Source organism: Macrobrachium rosenbergii, chromosome 25, assembly GCF_040412425.1.
Source record: "Macrobrachium rosenbergii isolate ZJJX-2024 chromosome 25, ASM4041242v1, whole genome shotgun sequence".
Taxonomy (NCBI): Eukaryota; Metazoa; Arthropoda; class Malacostraca; order Decapoda; family Palaemonidae; genus Macrobrachium; species Macrobrachium rosenbergii.
This window is the reverse complement of record NC_089765.1, coordinates 44,055,659-44,077,226: the sequence shown is the minus strand read 5'-3', so window position 1 is coordinate 44,077,226 and position 21,568 is coordinate 44,055,659. Positions and strand designations below refer to the sequence as shown.

Genomic DNA, 21,568 nt, shown 5'->3' with positions numbered 1-21,568 from the left:
AAGTCAACATCTACTCCTACATCTATTCTTAAGTCAGCATCTACCAGTACCGGGTAGTCTGACGCACTATCCCACCTGATACAAGAAAAGTATATTACAGGAAGAAGATTAGAAACCCTGCATAATAGATGTGATGCCTTAAGTAAAAGACCTCCAAATTTTGAGAAAAATGCCAAGAAACTTGTAGACATTACTACAGAAATCAGTCTATGAAAACCACATTGCAACCGGATCTCGGCAAGATTCAGAAGGGAAGCCACTAAAGGAAAAATCATGTCATGGAATAAGTATGTATCTAGCATATCAGGTACAACCTCAATAAGTAAAGTCTGGGAAAAATTTAGGAAAATTAATGGATCTCATATTAGATCTCAGAGACATGCACTATTACATAATGACCAACATCGAAGTAGTAAGTATTGTAATCAATATAGATGATCACTTTCGAACCATTGAAGCCCGTGAAGAAGCTGTCCCATTAAATTTTGAAACATTACAGGATATATATTATAAACAGAAGTTCACAGAAGAGGAATCGAGTATGTTTTATCTAACGGTAATTCTTCTGCTCCAGGCCAAGACAACGTAAATTTTGACATGATAAACATCCTGGCTCTTTTAACAAAAACGTATTTATTGGTTTTGTAATCGTTTATGGGTAAATCACCTGTTTCCAAAAGCATGGAAACATGCCATAATCATACCAATTGTCAAAACCAGGGAAAGATCCAAGCAATCCAAATAACTGTAGACCAATATCCTTGACAAGTTGTTTGTGCAGATTGCTAGAAAATATGGTAAATTATAGACTAAACTGGTGCTTACGCAAGAATAAGGTTTTGTCTTCAACTCGGTTTGGTTCACAGTCTGAAAGATCTACTTTAGATTCACTTTCCCACCTAGAAAATTATATACGAAGGGGGTTTGAATGTAAGCAAATTACAGTTGCCATATTCTTTGATATCCAAAAGGCATATGACATAACCTGGAGAGTCATTACATGAAAATGGTTTTAGAGGGCACTTACCAATTTTTATCGAGAATTTTACCCATGAAAGAACTTGTCGAACTCGAATAGATAATGTAGGCTATATTCAAACACCTTCAATTTAGATTTTGGAGTCCCACAAGGGAGAGTTTTGAGTGGAACACTTTTTGCTCCAGCTATTAATGACATCGTAAAACAGTTACCACAGGGAGTATAAAATAGCTTGTATGTAGACGACTTTGCTATATACTGTTCCTCAAACAGTCTTCGTCATCAACAACGAATTCTTAATAAAGCCATTAAAAACATCCACAACTGGACTATGTCAGTAGGCTTTAAGCTCTCTGTAGAGAAAACCCAAGCAATTACGTTTCACAAAAATAGCAGGCATAGATCTTAAACTTGGTGATACCCACATTCAGTTTAGTGTTACTGTAAGATTCTTAGGCTTGGTGTTTGACACTCATCTTAATTGGAAAGCACATGTAACTTGTGTAAATAATAAATGTAATAGTGCCTTAAATTTGATATTGAAATCATCTCATACTACTTGGGGAGCTAGAAGGCAAACATTACTTTTGATATATAAAGTACTAGTTGTATCCAAAGTAGATTATGGAAGTCCAACATATGGGTCAGCATCTCAAAATACCTTGGAGTCTTTAGACTCTATCCACACTCGAGGCATTGTAGCGTAGCCTTTAAATCTTCCCCAAACACTTCAGTATGTTGTGAAAGTGGTGAATCCCCATTATCTTTATATCGAGACCTTGTAACAATGAGAAGTGCTTTAAAGATAAATAATGTCCACCGATTCCCCAACGAAAAAATTGTTGGACATGCGAGATATATTTATTAATCGCGAACCACCCTCTCCAATAAGAGATAATAGATTATTAGAATCCAATGGTTTTGAGTAAACATGCATCCACCCTCAAATTCTCCACCACCATGGGTGATGAAGAAAATCAAAGTATGTTCCAGGCTTTGTCATTTGTCAAAATACAAGATCATACTCCAGAACGATATAAACAGCATGCACTAGAACACATTTGGAGTAAAGGTCCTCATAAAGCAACATACACTGATGGATCCAAATCTTCTATGGGAGTGGGTTGCGCTGCAGTGTCATCATGCAAAGTGAGTCAGAATACGTTGCCAATTGAAGCGACTGTCTTTACAGCTGAAACAGCAATTCTGTTGGCAATTAATCAGATAAAATCGTCAAATAATCAACTAAATACCAAATTTGTGATCTATTCTGACTCAAGAAGTGCAACTGAATCTCTAAGAAGTTACACACATAAGAACCCTTTAGTAGAGCAGATTTAAAAGTTCATCAATAGATTATATTCACGTGAGGTTAACATTGAAATCTGCTGGATTCCTGCCCACGTAGGAAGCCAGGTCAATGAAAAGGCCAAGTCAGGGATAACTTCACCAATTTTTGACAATAAATTACCTGCTACAGATTGTATAAACTCATTGAAGCAATGCACAAAAACAAAATGGCAAACATACAACAATAAATTGAAATGCATTAAGCAGAATGTTAACTGGTGGAGTTCATTAATACAAAATGAAAAGAGAGCTGAAGTGATATTAACAAGATTACGAATAGGTCATACGAGACTAACGTAAGAGTATTTAATAACAACTCCGCATGGGGACATCCCTCGTTGCGATGTTTGCAACATAATTTTAACTATAAAGCCTATTCTATGTGATTGTCTCAATTTTTAATAGACAAATTTATATTTAGGTCTTCAGTCATTATCAGAAATATTATCTGAATCAGATAATTTTTCGTTATATAGAATTTTAATATTTATAAGAAAGACATCAATAAAATTTGGCATTTCTGAGTCCAGTCCCGTGTCAGCCGGTGAAATTCCATTACAGCACGAATTTCTAGGTATAATATGCTAGATATACCAGAGAAAAAAGAGCTTTCAGGAAAGCTGGGGTTACTACCCCCAGTTCGAGCGTCTTCTCCAGGGAAGACGTCGGTATAACGAAGGGTGAGTGAAAGATCACTACCACGGAGACTTACTCGAAAGATCTCTCCCTATCAAAACCCCCGGAATAGAGCGGTGAGCCGTTACAGCCCCTACGCCCAACACCCGCCAGGACGGCGACACCAGCGCCACCTACCTCATTCCATTTTCTAGCACGTGATCGCTACCTTTTCTTTTTTTGTGTGCTCGTGCCTTTTTTTGTGGATTTATTCATCTTTCACCATGTCATCGAGCAGCTTTACTATCTCCAAGTTAAGTACCATCTTATTGTGGGGTTTTCGTTCTATATTTTGGCTGTTTTGGTCTCGTCTTTATATATATATTGAGATCTTATTATGGCGCCACGGCGTCCCCCGCCAGCCATGTCGATCATGAGGCGACCCCATCAGTTCTTTTCTGTTGGGGTTGTCTCCTTGTCGTTATAGATGTTATTTTTTGCCCCATGGTTCTCCTCCTGGCGGGTTTCCTGCGGTGGCCCCCCTTTTTTCGAAATTTACATATTTTTGGCCTACCGGCCCTTTTGAGGGTGATGCCCGTCCAGGTAACCCCCCCCAGGTTGAGTTCCTTATTATTTTAGTCTGTATTAGGCTATTTATTTATTTTATTCTTGGCGATAGTGCTCTCTGTTCATTTAATTTACCATTGTTTACCTCCTCGTGGTAGCGGCAGCCTCAGATCTAACCGTTGTTGCCCCGAGGTAGGCTACGCACCCTATTGAGCACATTTTTGTTTCCATGTTTATGTGTGATGGTTTTTTAGTGGAGTAGGCTTATTTGATTCCATCCCCTTGCCCTCGGCGTGGAGGTCCATCAGGTTGAGGGAGTTTTGTTGCTGTTTCCTCCGGGGGTCGTTTTTGGTGGGCAGAGTGAGCCCTTAGTTCTCTTCCTTCCTTTGGGGAATAGAGTTCTTTGGATGTGTCTCCTCTAGGCTATTCGCCTTCTTGCCCCCTCTTCTCGATCCCGGTTGGTTCTCGGCACAAAATTTCTCTCCTTGTTTGTTTCCTCCTCCCCTCCGCACTCCTTCCTTTTTCCTAGCCTATACTAGGTTAGGTCCCTATTAGGCTTTGCCTAGGCAGGAGTCGGGCATCGAGGCTTGGTCGCTTCCCTCCCTTAGTAGTAGGCCACCCTCCTAAGTTTCATTTTTCTTGGAGTGGTGTATGTGTGCAGTTGAGCGGGTTATATGTTTCCCCCGTCTCCTGTTCTCTTTCTTCGTAGCCTACCATTCTCCCCTACTCCACCCCCCCCCCCACCCTTCCAGCCTTGCTCTACTCGTGCGGGTGACGCTAGATGGCGTTTTCTCCGAGTTCAGGGACTTCTCCATTTGGTAGAGGGATTCGCTCCCTCCCATACAGTCCCTAGCATCGCTGTGTTGGTGTTGGTGGTTTGTTCACTCGTAGCTCGAACGTGTTCGAACACTCTATCCCGCACTTCTTTCTCCCCGTCGGGTTACTCGGCTGGGTTATTATACTTGCTCCGGCTTATGTTATGAATATACGAGCATCTTGCCCACCTTGTTTCTCTGGCGGGGTAGTGAATGGAGAAGGGATTTATTTATATATAAGGGGAGCGGATCCCTCCGGTCTCCGGAGCAATTGCCCTTTATACTGTCACTTGTTTAATGTTATTGTTCATGAATATACGTATTTAAATAACTGTGTTATCTAACGGAGTACTCTCCTTATTTATAACGTGAGTCCGGTTCTACACCCAGGGGTTCCGCCGTTATTTTTACTGGCAACCCCTGCGGTGAGTTCTTGTTGTCTCATTCCTTTCATTCCCCGGAGTATTCCGGGGTCTGGAAGCCTTTACCTTCCACTCTGTGTATTTTGGAGCTATTGGCCTAGTTTATGATAAGGGATTTCTTCCCCACCGGAGTATTCCGGTTGCAGTTGAAGTTCCCGGCCTTGCCGGCTTTAGATTGTTTAGAGTGGTAGGTTCATGTACATTTTCCACTTACAGACTGTTTGCTGTGAGGAGCCGGGGTGTACCGCGTCACTGCAACAACCTTATGGTCACGTAGTGTGCCGGACCCACGCTGGTTGTGCGGTCCGGCTCGACGATCTGGTAGTGTGGCACCCCGATGGTTGTGAGGTTTGCTTCGCCTTGTGAGCAACCATCCAGGATGAGTCGGTAAGTGACAGTCTTCCTCCGTTTTACGCTCCTCATTTTGAATATTGTTTACGTGGTTCCCGGACTGTTTTTTCGTCCTTAGCTAATTGCTGGCTTTCTTTCAGGCAGACGAGTCCTCCCAGAAGTCAGCCTTGGAATCTCTCCGGGCCTGGGTGGCTGGGTTTGGTAGGAATGTTCCGTCGGGAAGCCCTACGTCCTCGACGCCGGTTGAGGGACCTGCTTTACCCCGGCGCACGGGTGGCGGCCGCAGTGCCAGAAGATCTTGCCACCCCATCATCCAGCAGATCCGGGATGCGACCCAGCCACCCCAAGTGGATATCCTCTACGCTGAGGTTTCAGAGGACGTCGCTGCCTTGGACTTAGACCTGGAACCTATGGCTACCGAACAGGACCAGGTGGTAAGTAGCGAGGTAGGTGAGGTTGTTGGGGCGGGCCCCCTTTTTGACTCCCCAGCTTCTTCTATCTCTTCCTTTTCAGGTTTTGGGAAGTCTTCCTCCTTGGGTGATAGAGCTCCATCAGCTATCCCCAAGTTGAAGTTGAAGACTTCATGGAAGGCGAAGGGCTATAAGTCCTCGTCCTCCAAGAAAGCATCGCCTTTCCCCCCGTCGAAGGCTAAGGTCTCAGCACCTGTAGCCTCCGGGAGCAAGTCTGGTTCCTCCGGCAAAGGCGCGAGTAAGAGGGCAGCAAAACCAAGCCCTCCTCGCCAACCTGCCTTTGACGCGGAGGCATTCGCGAACCAGATGTTTCAAAGATTCTCAGAGGATATCAACCAAAAATTCAATAAGATATCCGAAAAGTTTGCCACTTATGACAACATGCTGGCGGGAATGTCTAAACCACCCCCAGCCGAACCCCAGTATGTCATTCCCGACACAGCGGACCTCCCGCCTTTCGATGTCGGTAACCCTTGGCGTTTCGCCCTCCGGGCCATCCAACACGATGGCAAACTTACTGTTGAAGGTCTTGGCACGAGACGGTTGGAGGAGTTAGAATTCTTCCCCGCCGATCTCTTGCCCCCGTATCCAGGCTTCGTAAGATTGACAGAGGAAGCATGGATACGTTCTGATAAGGTTCCCAGGGAGACTGTCATCATCCCTAGGGACCAAGCTCAGTCGTCTCTCCTGCGCACTCTGACGGAGTGGCAGGCAGACAACACAAAGTTGACTCCTTTCAAGGGCAACTTTACCATGTTTGCCCTGGGAGACAACTTACCAACTCCCTGTTTGAACAAAGTCGCCCTGGCTACGGCCCGAGCGTGCTTTGAAGGTAATCCGTTACCGCAGCTGAGGGAAACAGACCCCACTTCCCTGGTGTTCCCGGGAAGTGATGAGTTCTGGATGGATGCTCCGTCCACTTTCACGGTCGGGAAGTTGGACCCCTTCTGTGCTTCCTCACAGTTTAGTGAGGAACTCCCCAAGCTGCCGGAATCTTTGCTAAAGGCGGAGTTTGATGCCCGGACTAAGCTAGCCCGGTCCCTGTACTCCGTCTGCCTCACGGAAGCCACTGCCGTCTCCTGCGCCGGACGAGCCATTTTTCCAAGTCTTGGCTAAGTCCCTGCTAGCTGGCTTTCAGTCTGACCTTTTTGAGTTCATCATGGCCAGACTGGAATGCAGAAAGTTTATCTTTGCCAATGCTACTATCCGTCACGAGCCTAACAAGCTCGTAAAGAGCTCGATCTGGGGGCCTAACCTCTTCCCAGAAGAAGAGGTTACGAATGTTATGACTGAGGCTACAAGGGCCAACCAGAGTCTGCGCTCTCGCTGGGGCATCTCTGCCTACAAGCGCAAGACCCCAGAATCTGGCGGCCCCCAGACGAGAGGAGGCAAACGTTTTAGGAGGCATAAGAGGCCCCTCCATCAGGCGGTAGTTCAAGCCGTCCCGGTCTCGGCAGTGGCACAGCCCTCCACCTCAAAAGCTCACCCCCAACAATATGTGCTGGTCCAACCAGCTCATTCCCTTGCTGCGCCCTCGTATGTTGCTTCACCAGCATACAACCCCACCTATGAGGGCCGTGGATACTTTCATGGCCTTAACAGGATCGCAAGGGGGGGAAGAGGCAGGGCCCCTCACAGAGGAAAGGCAAACACCACCCCAAGAGGAAAACCTGGACGTGGTAGAGGGAACAAACCCGCTTCCTCCCACTGAGAGAACACAGGTAGGCGGTCGCCTGTATTGGTTCAGGGACCAATGGACCTTCAGCCCTTGGGCACACAGTATTGTGTCCAAAGGTCTAGGATGGAGCTGGATCAAGGACCCTCCTCCTCCAAACAGGTTTTTCCAGCCACCCTCATCAATCCTACAGGATTACGTGGCAGAATTGCTCAACAAACAAGCAATAAAGAAAGTAAGGCACCTAAAGTTTCAAGGCAGGTTATTCACAGTTCCCAAAAAAGACTCAGATCAGCAAAGAGTGATCCTGGATCTGTCGCGTCTAAATCTCTACATAAAATGCGACAAATTTCGCATGCTTACAGTAGCTCAGGTACGGACTCTACTTCCGTGTGGAGCCGTCACCACCTCTATCGATCTTTCAGACGCTTATTATCACGTCCCGATTGCGCGGAACTTCTCTCAGTTCCTCGGTTTCAGACTCGGGAATCAAGCCTACTCGTTCAGGGTCATGCCCTTCGGTCTAAACATTGCGCCCAGGGTATTCACCAAGCTGGCGGACACGGTAGTTCAACAACTCCGGTTCCGAGGGATATCCCTAGCAGCATACCTAGACGATTGGATAATTTGGGCACCAACAGTTCTGGAGTGTCAGAAGGCTACGTCCATAGTCATCGACTTCCTGGAGTCGTTAGGTTTTCAACTGAACAGAGAAAAGTCCCGCCTGACTCCGGAGTCCCGGTTTCAGTGGCTGGGCCTCCAGTGGGATCTGTCCTCTCACACGTTATCTCTCCCGCCTCCCAAGAGGAAGGAGATAGCATCTCTCACCAGGAAATTTCTCAAAAATCAATTGGCATCCCGCCGATCCCAAGAAAGGGTCCTTGGGTCCCTTCAATTTGCCTCAGTGACAGACCTGCTCTTAAAAGTGAAACTAAAAGACATAAACAGAGTGTGGCGGAGTCGAGCCAATGTCAAGCTCAGAGACAAGGTCTCCTCTATCCCTCGAATCTTAATAACAAGACTGCGGCCTTGGGCCACAGTCAGGGGCCTGTCCAAGTCAGTTCCGCTTCAATTTCCCCCTCCGGCACTAGTTGTCCACACAGACGCTTCCCTAAGCGGTTGGGGGGGATATTCTCCAAAACAAAAAGTACAAGGAACGTGGTCCACAATGTTTCAGCAGTTCCATATAACACCCTGGAAGCTATGGCGGTCTTTCTAACTTTAAAGAAAATCCGCCCCCCCAACCGGATTCATATCAGGCTGGTATTGGACAGCGCAGTGGTAGTTCATTGCATCAACAGGGGCGGCTCCAAGTCAGGTCGAGTAAACCAAGTAATGGTTGCTATCTTCTCCCTGGCGAACAAGCACGGCTGGCACCTGTCAGCCACCCACCTAGCGGGGGTACAGAACGTGGTGGCGGATTCCCTGTCCAGGGCTACTCCGTTGGAGACGGAGTGGTCCCTGGACGCGGAATCTTTCAAATGGATTTGCCGCCGGGTTCCGGGTCTCCAAGTGGATCTGTTCGCGACGGAGAGCAACTTCAAGCTCCCCTGTTATGTGGCCCCCAACCTGGACCCTCAGGCGTACGCCACGGACGCAATGACAGTAGATTGGAACAATTGGGAGAAAATTTATCTGTTCCCTCCAATAAATTTACTGCTGAAAGTATTACACAAACTCAGGACATTCAAAGGTCAACCAGCCCTAGTAGCCCCTATTGGCCGAAGAGCAATTGGTTCCCTCTTCTTCAGGAACTGGGATTGGAGTCTTCGGATTCCCAAGCCCATACTGACCCAGACAGTACAAACCAAGACTGTGTCAGCTTCCTCAAGAATTCAGAATGCCCTAGTTTTATGGACTTTATAAAATTCGCAGCCCAAAAGGAGCAAACATTGACCCTGTCAACACTCTGTTTCTTGAATCAGATAAAAGAGATTCTACTCTTAGACAGTATGACTCAGCAGTCAAAAGTTAGCCTCCTTCCTAAAAGCATCTGAAGCCAAAATCATGACGACTAATTTAGGAGTCTCTTTCTTTAGGTCACTGTTTGAGAAAGGCCTTGCTCCGGCCACTATTACCACAGCCAAGTCAGCCCTGAAGAAAGTATTTCTATACGGCTTTAAAATCGACCTTACAGATTCCTATTTTTCATCCATCCCCAGAGCATGCGCTCGTCTGAGACCCGTATCACGCCCACATTCCGTTACGTGGTTTCTCAATGACGTCCTTAAGTTAGCATCAGAGATAGACAACTTTCAATGCTCTTATCAGGATCTGTTAAGGAAGACCTTATTTCTGATTAGCTTGGCTTCAGGTGCTAGAATCTCAGAGCTGTCGGCTCTCACTAGAGGTGATAATTTTGTGAACTTCCTCCCGTCCGGAGAGGTCCTCCTTTCCCCTGACCCTAGATTCTTAGCCAAAAACGAAGACCCACAAGACAGGTGGTCTCCTTGGAAGGTGGTGCCCCTTCCACAAGACCAGTCTTTATGTCCAGTTTATACACTTAAATCTTACCTTTTAAGAACTCCACAGAGTAAGTCGGGTCCTCTTTTTATCAGGGAGAAAGGTGGTACTCTTTCACTGAATGCTATAAGACAACAAATTCTGTATTTTATTAAACAGGCCAACCCAGATTCAGTTCCTAAGGTTCATGATATTCGAGCAGTTGCTGCTTCCATTAATTACTTTCATAATATGGATTTCTCAGAACTATCTAAATACACGGGTTGGAAATCACCTCTAGTGTTTAAACGCCACTATTTAAAATCGCTCGAAGCCCTGAAATTTTCTACCATAGCTGTGGGAAGTGTCATCTCCCCACCTTAACCAATCATATCCTTATCCTCCTTTCCCCCCTGCCCGCCTGCCTCATTTACTTCTCTGCTTATCCTCCTGGTTGATCATGCCTCACTGCCTTGCTCCTCATATTGATGTATCTTGTCTCTGTTGAGTGGAAACTGTAATCTGACATGTTACGATTGTATTTTCTTGTGGGGTACTGGGCGGTTTTTATTTTGCTCCATGTACCCCAGGTATATGTATATGCACTGTATATTTTATTTACCATTTGATTTGATCTCTTACGTGTTTAGCTTAAGTTTACGTGTGTAGCTTTAAGATTGTGTATACCAATTAAGATTATATGTGCCATTGAACCTATGCAATTTTTGTATGACATTATGCTTTAGTAGTATTAAGTATTTTTGGGGGCCCCTTCCCCGTCGTGCCGGGGACTTCCCCCACTCTTTCGTAATTTTAAGTTTTTGATGTGCCTTAGGTTTAGTGTTCTTCACACATGTAAGAGATTCCCTCATTAAAAATGCTTTCGTAATTTATGTTTTTTCTTCAGATTACCTTGTTTCCTCGTAGTTTGCAGCCTTGGCATGATTCTCTGTCACTATTTCACCGGCTGACACGGGACTGGACTCAGAAAAGGGATTTTGACAAAGGAAAAATCTATTTCTGAGGAAGGTCCCGTGTCACCCGGTGACCCTCCCTGACTCACCTATTGCTCCCCCCCCCCTTTCTTGCACATGCCAAGTCTGGGGTTAGTGCTAGCATGGAATGAGGTAGGTGGCGCTGGTGTCGCCGTCCTGGCGGGTGTTGGTCGTAGGGGCTGTAACGGCTCACCGCTCTATTCCGGGGGTTTTGATAGGGAGAGATCTTTCGAGTAAGTCTCCGTGGTAGTGATCTTTCACTCACCCTTCGTTATACCGACGTCTTCCCTGGAGAAGACGCTCGAACTGGGGGTAGTAACCCCAGCTTTCCTGAAAGCTCTTTTTTCTCTGGTATATCTAGCATATTATACCTAGAAATTCGTGCTGTAATGGAATTTCACCGGGTGACACGGGACCTTCCTCAGAAATAGATTTTTCCTTTGTCAAAATCCCTTTTTTATTTTTTATTGTAATAGTTAACTTTTGTAATTTTCGTCTAATTCAGTTTATATATTGTGCGTATTATTTTAATAATTTCCTCCCGAACGTTTTCGGCCAGCGCTGTGCCTAGTTAGACTCATTGGGCTGGTAAATCCTAATTTTATAGTAATAATAATGAATTTCCCTTTCGGCTCTGAATGACCTCATAGGTCCCAGTGCTTGGCGTTTTGCCAAAAGTTTTATAATCCACCCGTTCCAAGCTCCTCATCAAGAGTCTAGCATATTCGAGCACATTATTAACGATGCTTCAAACTATTTTGAATCTCTTAGATTTTATTTTACGTATTAACTCGTGCCTTTATTGTAAATGGTCCAGTGAAGTGTTTTTTCGCCTGAAGTAACAGTAACCAAAGAAAATCAAAGAAAAAAATAAAGTGACTTAGCTTGAATGAACATTTCATAATCTGAGAAACTCGGTCATCAATGCAAAACTAAAATTATCCTTACGTTTTAAATTGTTCATTTAAAACTAGTCCTACAACAAACTCAGTGTGGCAGAGCAAGCCGTAGGCTGTGACCTATCTCAATTCTCTCGGTAAAATAGATTGAATATAGAGGTATAACAGAAATCAACAGTTAATAATGTGGTATTATCACAGGATTTGGGCCACAAGCTAGGACAAAATCCTAGGTCTGGGAGATCAGCAATTGCCTTGGGCTATCCAATCCGCCTATTGGTGGAGCTTTTTTTTTTTTTATATTTTATGGGAAGTTAAACCCAGTCAGCTGGAATGTGGGGACATTGAAGCTTCCGCTGTGACACCAAATTTGGATTCCCCTTCTCACCTAGCTTGGCTGCAACTGCCTTTTTTTTTTTTCTGGGGACGGGGATCCCCTAACTTTAGCCGAGTAAACTTCTACATAATAAGTGGTAAAGAAAAGAACAGAAATAGGTGTTTTGTAACTGTCAGTATGAAACAAGTGTATGTACCTTGAAGGTTTGTTGATGACCTGAACCATACAGAAAAGCCTCACTTCCTGGGTAAGTTGGTACTGTACCTGTTCGAATCTCGCTCACTGTTGTATATGCATGTTTTTGGGACCGCATCACAAAAACGGGTAAAAAAGCCAAGGGTAAACAAACATTGCCCAGACCACAGGACATAAGTAACCATTTCATAGTTAGATCTAACAATGAAAAAGATATTGCACTAAAGATGAAGAAACACCAGTTTTTACATACATCTAATAATGAAAAAGATATTGCAGTAAAGATGAAGAAACACCGATTTTTATATAGTCTGACAAGCAAATAATGACAGAAAGAAAACCATTACAAGAGAAGAGATTGAAGGGGCTAAAGATTATTGTAATACGACGGTGAATGAGGTAGGTCTACGTTTTGTGGCTTTCAACGAGTCTTGTGTTTGATGTTGACATTGCGCAGGCACTATATTGTGCTCAGAATTAAGATTAGAAGAGATCAGAAGAATGTGTGCCGACATTATGAAAATGTTATAATTTTGCGATTGATGTTTCATACGTACACATATATATATGTATATATATATATATATATATATATATATATATATATATATATATATATATATATATATATATATATATACAGGCAGATATTTTATATGCGCACCCACACAATATATGCGTTTGTAGGTGCGTATGACAACGTGATATGAAATATAAAAGAGTATATGGCCTCTACTATAATTTAGGGCAGTTCAGTTTCAAACAAGCTACGGGTTCACGTTCAGGGTTGAGGCTTTGCAATAGGACGAACGATTACAAAGAGCAGCCGGTTTTGCAGGCTAAGATTAAACTGGATATGTAGCAGTTCTGACGCATGCAAAGGTTATTACATTTTGAAGTATCTCTTGAGGCGAGGAACATCTGATTAGGATTAACTCAGGTACTGGATAAAACAAGAAGGGCCAAAGGAGATTAACAGAGATTACTGAGATTCTTTAGCTTCTCTTTTAAACAACATTTGAGAAATCTTATGCCCAATGGGGTCAAGAGTGTATAGATCTAGGCTTCAATTAATATTATTTTCACATTTTTTTTAGCAGTATTAATGCTGGCTGTCGAGAATTTTTCTCGATATTGATAAGTGGAATGCATATTTAAGGGTTCAAGGCCCGATGATGTGGGTTGAGACGTTCAGTCCTTACGGCACGACTACAAACCAGGATCACAGGTGGTAAGATGTCACACAAACAGGTCAATTTTACTGTGGTAGATGGCACACAAACAGGTCAGAATTTTGCTGTGGTAGATGTCACACAAACAGGTCAGAATTTTACTGTGGTAGATGTCACACAAACAGGTCAGAATTTTACTGTGGTAGATGGCACACAAACAGGTCAGAATTTTACAATTTTAATACAAAAAATAGAATCTACAATTGCCCTAGCTGCGTATATTTACGTTAATATGGAAACAGCCAAACCAATTCAACCTGGCGACAGCTATGCTAACAAAGGATGGACCTTGTGGTCCCAAGAAACATGTGCTCTGAAAAAATAAAGAAATTAACGAAGTTATTCAGAGTTGCGCCTCACGCAACTTAACGCAATCTACGTTACTCACAATTGCTACTTACGGCATGAAAAGTTAAATTCACAGAAAAACTTATGAAAATTCCTGTATTAGTGGTTCATGTTAAAACTCACAAAAATTGCTTAAATCAAAATCAGACTTCACAAAGCAAAATCAAAAGCACTGATTTCACAAAGGGCACAGGGCAACTCTCTACGATCATGGGGGGTTCTAGACATGATCCATGTCTCTACACAGCAAATGATGACAAAGACAGCTCTTACCGTATATGTGTGTTGTATGTTTTCTGGGAGAGAAGTGACACATGGCGTGAACACTGCATGACTGGCGTCATCTCGCGAATTTATAGGGCCCACTCGAGGTTTTGTTCTGGAACATTAAAATATTTGCAGCTGCAAAAACAGTAATTCACTCGGGTTTGCAATCGTAGAAGTTGCCTAAATTAATAACTAGTACAGCCATTGGCGCACGCTACAGAATTTTGCAACATTACATAAAGAATATATCCCCCCAAAAATCAAATCAAAGCTTCGCATTTTGTGTTGGCGCCAAGATCATGCGTGTTGACGCCAAGATCATGTGTGTTCGCGCCAATTTCATGTGCTAATTGTCTGCCAAACTACTATTAACTCATGCTTGCCTATTGATCCTAGTTTCCAACTTTGCATATGTGTACTTGTAAGAAAGCCCTGCCCTTTGCCCTTTGATCTTGTAGAGTCACAAGTTAATCCTCACTTGATATTTGCTAGTTCCATGTTGCAACTATCGTACCCTGCGGGTATAAAAGCAGGTGGAAGTGCCACCTCTCCCTCTTCTCTCCTTGGACCATCAGTTAAGGTGTTTTATTACTTACTAATACTTCATGGTCCACGGGATGGGGCCATGTTATCATACTTTTATTAAGACTAGTGATTAATGGCAGGCACGCGCAGATTTGAATTTACGTATCCTTTTTTTGTGTGAATAATTCCACAGCCATTCATTGTTGGGTATAATTGCATTGTCATTTAATGTTGTAATAAATGCAAAATCGTAATAGTCTTTCTTAAATGCCTTCAATTAAGCCTTTTGAATTACTGTGTCCTCATAACTATACAACTTAAAACACTTAAAACGGCATTTTGAACCAATCATCCTTTAATACCAGGCAATTAAGATATCCTATCTGTATCAACCCTTAATTTGGGTTTCTCATGGGAACAATCATACATGTGCTAACGTACATTATCTATTATATATTGCGAGATTAGTGAATCTAAGGAGCCTAGCCGTATAGGAGTTTGAGAAATCTCCACAGGCTATGTGAGTATATGCGGTGAGCACCATGGAATGACGGAAAAAAAGGGGAAAAACGCTCTTGTTAAGATCATTGCTAAAAGTATGAATGAAAACGAACAGGATTAGCAAGAGTGGGTGATAATGTATACGAGGAAAGCGAAAGGGAGGAAAGACGTGAAGAATCACAGAAAACCAGGCACAAAGTGACGAAACCTGCCAGGGGACACTGAAAAAACTCAACGCACCGCTCAACAATCTCTCTCTAGCTCCTTTGTGATCCTGTGTCTTATTATTTGGTACAGTTACAATTTTTATTTTTTCGGCCGACTTCTTTTGACTAGCATCAGCCATACTTTTTAAGAGAAATTTATCGATAGCAGGCGCAACACTTGGCGTCATATAATCGCCATATCGGCATCCTAGGAGAAATAGCCTAAGTGATAGAAGTGTAGGTATTTCAACCCCTTAAAACAGTGGTTATATGAACGTCATCAAGCGATTCAACGTTGTTTTTAGTCTCACTTTTCTAATACATCTTTCTGCTAGTAAGAAGTTCATAACTTATTTACTCAATTGTAATTGTTAATGTAGTTTTCCATTCGTTAATGAATGATATGACCAGTGGCTCAAAACGTCTTTTAGGGTGAGAAGCATATTTGTACGAAATAGATTAATTTATAAGTTTCGATAAAACTCGGCATAGTGTGAGAATGTAAAATAACATTATTATCCTATGGTAAGCGATAAGCATACCAACAGGAAATTAAAATAAAGTGAGAAAATTTCGAAAGGGGAAATGAAGAAAATAACAAGATCAGCGGGAAGGGGCGAAAGTGATGTAGGTACCAGAAGTCATAAATAAAGCACGGAGGAGTGTATCAATGTTGCTGTAGGCGGTTAGCAATTTTGGTGGAGTCGAAATAATCTAGTTGCCATGTCAAAACAAGTCAGTGTCTAAGTTCTCCCGTATCGCCTGTTGTTTGTTATTCGTAGCACATTGTATACACGCTGATAGTATATTAAAAAAAAAAAGCTTTAACGCTTAAGAACCGAAAGAAAAAGCGAAACAAGAGTACCAAAAATAAATAATCCTTCGGGGGGACTTTTCATTAGCGATTCAAATTAGCGGTATCAAAACACAAAGGGAAGAAAGAAGTCTGTATAACTGTGATTTCTGAATTATTAAAAAAAAATTCCACAATACTGCAAATCAAATGTTCTGGAAGAATTAAAGAGCAGTGATAGCATGCGTGTTATTCTTTTAAAGTGCACGCCGCGAAATCTTTGAAGGATTGAACCCCTACAGCCCAGCATGACCCCCAAGACAGTTGTAGCAACAAACAGAGATTATACAAAGCACTTGCATAATTTAAAGTCATGCTCATAATAATAAGCAGCAAATTGTAATGAACTCTAGATAGATTGTGAATGGCGCTGTAATATACGTGGAATACCCTATGCAGTAAATGTCAAAGTATCCGCAAGCTGAGTAAGAGAGTTTGGCGTTCGTTCAAGAGTGAGAGACATTGAGGTAAGCGCTAGCTACGGTATTATTGGAACCCTCAGTATACAATGTTGAGTGAGTGAGTAAGGATGTCGCTTACAGTGTGTTTTAAAATGTAAATTTTTCAAGACGTTTCTGTTTTGAGTCTGTAACAAAGGATAGATATTGACTTCGAGACCCATTCATCAGCAGTCATGGCTTCGGAAAGGTAAGAATATTATGTACGAAAGCCTGTCGCGAAAGAATTATTTGGTTTTCATTGGAGAGAAACGAAACTAAGAAGGGTGGAGGTAGCGGTTTGTATGTGTCTGGGTGTCTCTCTCTCTCTCTCTCTCTCTCTCTCTCTCTCTCTCTCTCTCTCTCTCGTGTGTTTTGCTAGGCGAGACAAACCAACTAATCATGTTGTGGCACTCTTCATAGCGTTAATGAAACTCATGTCGCTATATTTATGTTAACCCATGCGAAGCGCCTGACCTTTCCACATAAACATACACGCACATTTTATGCATCCATACATGCGTAGTCTAATATTATTTCGTATAATTTACCTGGTTTTCAGGGAGCATTGAATTTTCTGTGCATTGTAATGGTCTGACTTAATTTCATCCTGTTGGCTGTATCACTATGCCCATAATTTGTTGCCTAAGTGTTATCCACATGTCACACCTGAGTATATAGTGAAAAGAACTAAAATAAAGAATGAATATTGCGTTTTACTCGGACGTGTGACGAAGGTGGCTGGTGTTTGAAATGTCGTTATAATCAGCCAGCGGAAGTAACTTTATGACATGTTCAGATTGTGAAGTGTTTATATTACGATTGTAAACTGGTAAATGCACTCCACTCTTAAGAGGTAGGAAGGTGAAGAAAAGAAAAAAAGTTAGGTAAAAACCACAAATCCTGTATGCATGGAAATATTGGCTGGGAATGCAAACTCTAAGCACCAAGAGAAGGGTTACAGTTTAAGTTAATCAGTTGACTGCACCCAACTTTTGGAATACAACAATGTCGGTGGTAGTATGCTAGTGTATTCGGTCACTATTTAGGAGACTTCCGTGTTAGTTACTATTGGTCACAAATGTTTAGTGTAAGCAAAACAGCCGGTGTGCATGACTATGATGTTAAAAGAGAATGTTGTATTCTGTTGGTTGCCATACTTCCTTTTCGCAAAGCAAGTACACAACAGTGTTACAGCACTAATGAAAAGATATCAGGCACACAAAGGGTGCCCAAATGCTGTCACGGAGTCGCTTACTTTGGTTTATTGTTGGGGCGTCAAGTCTTAAAGGTCATACTGGCGATGTAGGTCGGGTCAGAGCCAGTCTCAGTCAGGGAACAAGATGGTTTGGTTGACTTGAATGATGCCTTTTTCTTACTGGGTAAACTAAAGAACACTCCAGTGCGATGGAGTGTATTTTCATATGTTTTGTGTTTAGCTCTCTCTCTCTCTCTCTCTCTCTCTCTCTCTCTCTCTCTCTCTCTCTCTCTCTCTCTCTCTCTCTCTCTCTCTCTCAAGATTTTCAGAGTAATCGTATTTAGTGTTCACTTTTAAACAGGTGTCTTGTACTTTCAGATATATTTATTGAGGATTGCCAATAGCTTATTGAAGACAATTATCGTTATCATTACTTTTGACAGGAGCTCGCATTCTTGTGAAACAGCCGAAAGATTTTAGCACACACAGCCTCGCTAAACAAGGGACGATAAACAAAACCTGTACATGAAATAATAGCAAATGAGATTTATTTTTAAAATTAAGAAAACTATACAAACAACTGCTTACAGATACTGAACAGAGAAACTGATAACTAAATAAATAAGAATGGGAAAGTGTGCATGGGACCACGGAAACAAGACTAGGTGACCGCTGGAAAATAAAGGAATGTATACTTAAAAGAAGAAATCTTGCACTTTCATCAGCACAGAACTTAGATAAAGGATGCAAATACTGAATATTTTGTTCAGAAACATCATCACTACGGGATATAGGCTATGAATGCGTGGACGTATCTTCTGAATTAATATAGTACATCATGGAAACTTGAATGTTTCAGTTTCACTGGTTTCTTTATTCATCATTGTTTGTATTTCGATTGTAAACTGTTAACATGTTCCCCAGTTTAAGGGATAGGAGGATGAACAAAAGTCAGTAAATTAGGCAAAACCCGCAAATTCTTTATGCATGTAAAATGTGATTTTATAGAATACACAATAAAGGTCTGGCATATATTGGCTTGGAAAGTAAACTTTTGAGCTCTAAGTGAAGGGCTGAAATCTAACATAAATAAGATTTTTTCTGGCATTTCACGGGCTCTTGAAAAATATTCGATGTTAACGTCCTATATAGGCGTAGGCTTGTTTTGTGCGTTCTCTTGATTCAGCATCCCTTAGGGGGGTAGTGTCGTCAGTGCATCTCATGCGGTGCACCGTAGACATCACTTAGGTTCTTTGCAGCGTGCCTTCGGCCCCTAGCTGCAACCTCTTTCATTCCTTTACTGTACCTCTTTCATATTCTCCTCCATCTTACTTTCCACCCTCTCCTAACAATTGATTCATAGTGCAACTGTAAGGTTTCCCTCCTTTTACACCTTTCAGACCTTTGACTGTCAATTTCCGTTTCTGCGCTGAATTATCTCATAGGTCCCAGTGCTTGGTCTTTGGCCCAAATTCTACATTCAATTCAGTTCTTGATTCAGCAAATCTCTAGGAGATTTTTTTTTTAAGTAACTCGTCATTAGTTGACTACCCCCGTCCAATTTTTCATTTCCTTTTCAGTTTGACTATTGCGCTTTCATTCAGGTATCTTAGACGTCAGTTCCTGAAGGGGTTGGTGGAGAGTTTTGGGTTCCTTAAGAAATTTCAGGGAATAGCATATATATATATATATATATATATATATATATATATATATATATATACATACATATACAGTATATACATATATATATATATATATATATATATATATATTTTAATATACGCCTGTATGTATAATTATATATATATATATGTATATAATATATAATATACGCCTGTATGTATAATTATATATTATATATATATATATATATATATATATATATATATATATATATATATATATAATGTGTGTGTGTGTGTGTGTGTGTTGGAAAGTGAGTGAACAAGTACTTTGTAGTTCATTCTACATTTTCAGGTTCACACATGAGAAGTTGACAGAGATCTGTATACAAAAACAGAAGGCGGGGGCGGGGTTACAGTTTGTTAATCTGGGCAGCATGTTCTTTAAACAACATGCACATGTACCATAGGCCATTTGCTTGTACTTTTACTCACACACGCACACACACACCCAGTGTAAAGAGCATGACTAGGTTTTTTTGCTAAAGGGGATGGAACAAGCACCGAACTCGAGAGTAAAACTTACTATATACTTTATGTACAAACAAAATGCACACTCAAAACAGTGTAGCCAACATGGAAAGGGGAAACTCATCAGTCCACAGCGGTCGCCATCGCCCGAGCTCCTGTTCCAACTGTAGCAAACTAGACTAACCTTTGAAGTATATACTAGTTCTGAAAGACCATCGATTTCAGTGTGTAAAGATGAAGGGACTGAAATTTTGAGTACTATGATAGAGAGGGAGCGGAGAAAATCTTGAAACTAGTCATTTTAATGGTATCTACGTGAACCGTGAATATAGTATTGAATTCGTACTTTGTTTTCCAGTTCGGTATCCCTATAAGAGGACTAGTACTAACTTGGCAGGTGAGTCACAGGCTTAGTTTAGAAAAACTTCAGAAGATTCGGCTTCTACTAATCAGAGGGACCGTTTACTTTGATTTTGTCCTTAAACTAGTAAGCTAGTAATATACTGTACTATAGTATTATGCGATCACACATCTTTTATCTGCCCATATTAGCTTATGACTAGTATTACATACAGGCCTACATCAAGTATGTGCGATAGTGTTTGTTGCCAGTGCTGGTCAGTTTAAACCTTTATGTATTGGTATATATACAGTATATATATATATATATATATATATATATATATATATATATATATATATATATATATATATATATATGGATATACACATTTCTGCCACACATTGGGAGCAAGCTCAGGCCTTTCAGTTGAAAGGCAAGGGCACTACCAAGTGAACCACGCAAATCATAAAAGAAATTGGAACCCAAGTACCTCTATACCTATTTTTATTTGTTTTTATCAACCATTTTATTTAGTATATATATTATCTTTTACGTAGATTTCTTTATTTTTATACCTAAGCCTTTTACCAGGGCAGGATAATTGTCTAGCATACTAGCGAGTTTTGCCCAACGTGCCGACCCAACAGTGACCCAGTTGACAGTATTTCATTCAAATAATCCCTTCTGGGTTCGATCCCGGTGGGAGTCAGAAATTTATTTCTGTTCCACACGTGATTAGGCTATGTGGTGATTACTTGTATCATATTCACCCAGAAATGATCATTCGAATGAAATGCTATCGATGGGGTCACTGCCTTGTAGGGAAGTTGGGTAAAACTCGCCGGTATGCTTGACAGTAAACCTGGCCAGGTAAAAGGCTTAGGTATAGTGGTACTTAGGTTCCAACTCCTTTTTCGACTTGTGTGGTTCAGTTGGATAGCACCCTTGTCTTTCAATTTTATTTCTGTTCCACACATGGTTGTGTGTTAATTACTTAGCCTAATTTATTTTTATATATGTATTTGACGTGTTTGTATGTGGTGTGTGTGTATTTTCTACACAAACATATACGTAAATGGTACACACTCAGACGAAAAATATGAACCTACTAACAAGAAAGTTCCAGATGGGTATGTACTTGGTTACTTTAATGCTTATGAATGTAAGTTTTGTGATAAAAGCACCAAATTCTATAACGTCCTGTAGTCTGTCTTATCGGAGGGGATGTCGGTAAAGCGTCGGCTGGTTTAGTTTAGGAGTCACGGCAGAGGTAGATGGCCTAATTATGGGTGATCGGGATGAGTGCATCTTTTCGTTCATGCTACGCCGATGTATTATATTCAGGTGTGAGTGTAAATTTAGTTACAGTTGATAAGTCTCTCTTTTGACA

The 21,568-nt window shown here is 41.7% G+C and overlaps 1 protein-coding gene across 13 annotated transcripts in view; it reads left to right on the top strand.

The window, feature by feature from the left end:
- The first annotated feature begins 16,543 nt into the window (after positions 1-16,543).
- RhoGAP93B (MyTH4 and RhoGAP_KIAA1688 domain-containing protein RhoGAP93B) overlaps positions 16,544-21,568 on the top strand; it is a 617,058-nt gene continuing 612,033 nt past the window's right edge. For 12 of the 13 annotated variants that reach the window (XM_067127537.1, XM_067127533.1, XM_067127530.1 and 9 more), the window contains exon 1: positions 16,545-16,692. In XM_067127537.1, the coding sequence (XP_066983638.1) occupies positions 16,679-16,692 (14 nt within the window). In that variant the 5' untranslated portion in view covers positions 16,545-16,678. Of the gene's footprint in view, positions 16,693-21,568 lie in introns of all 13 variants that reach the window. The other variant, XM_067127509.1, reaches the window with a different exon arrangement.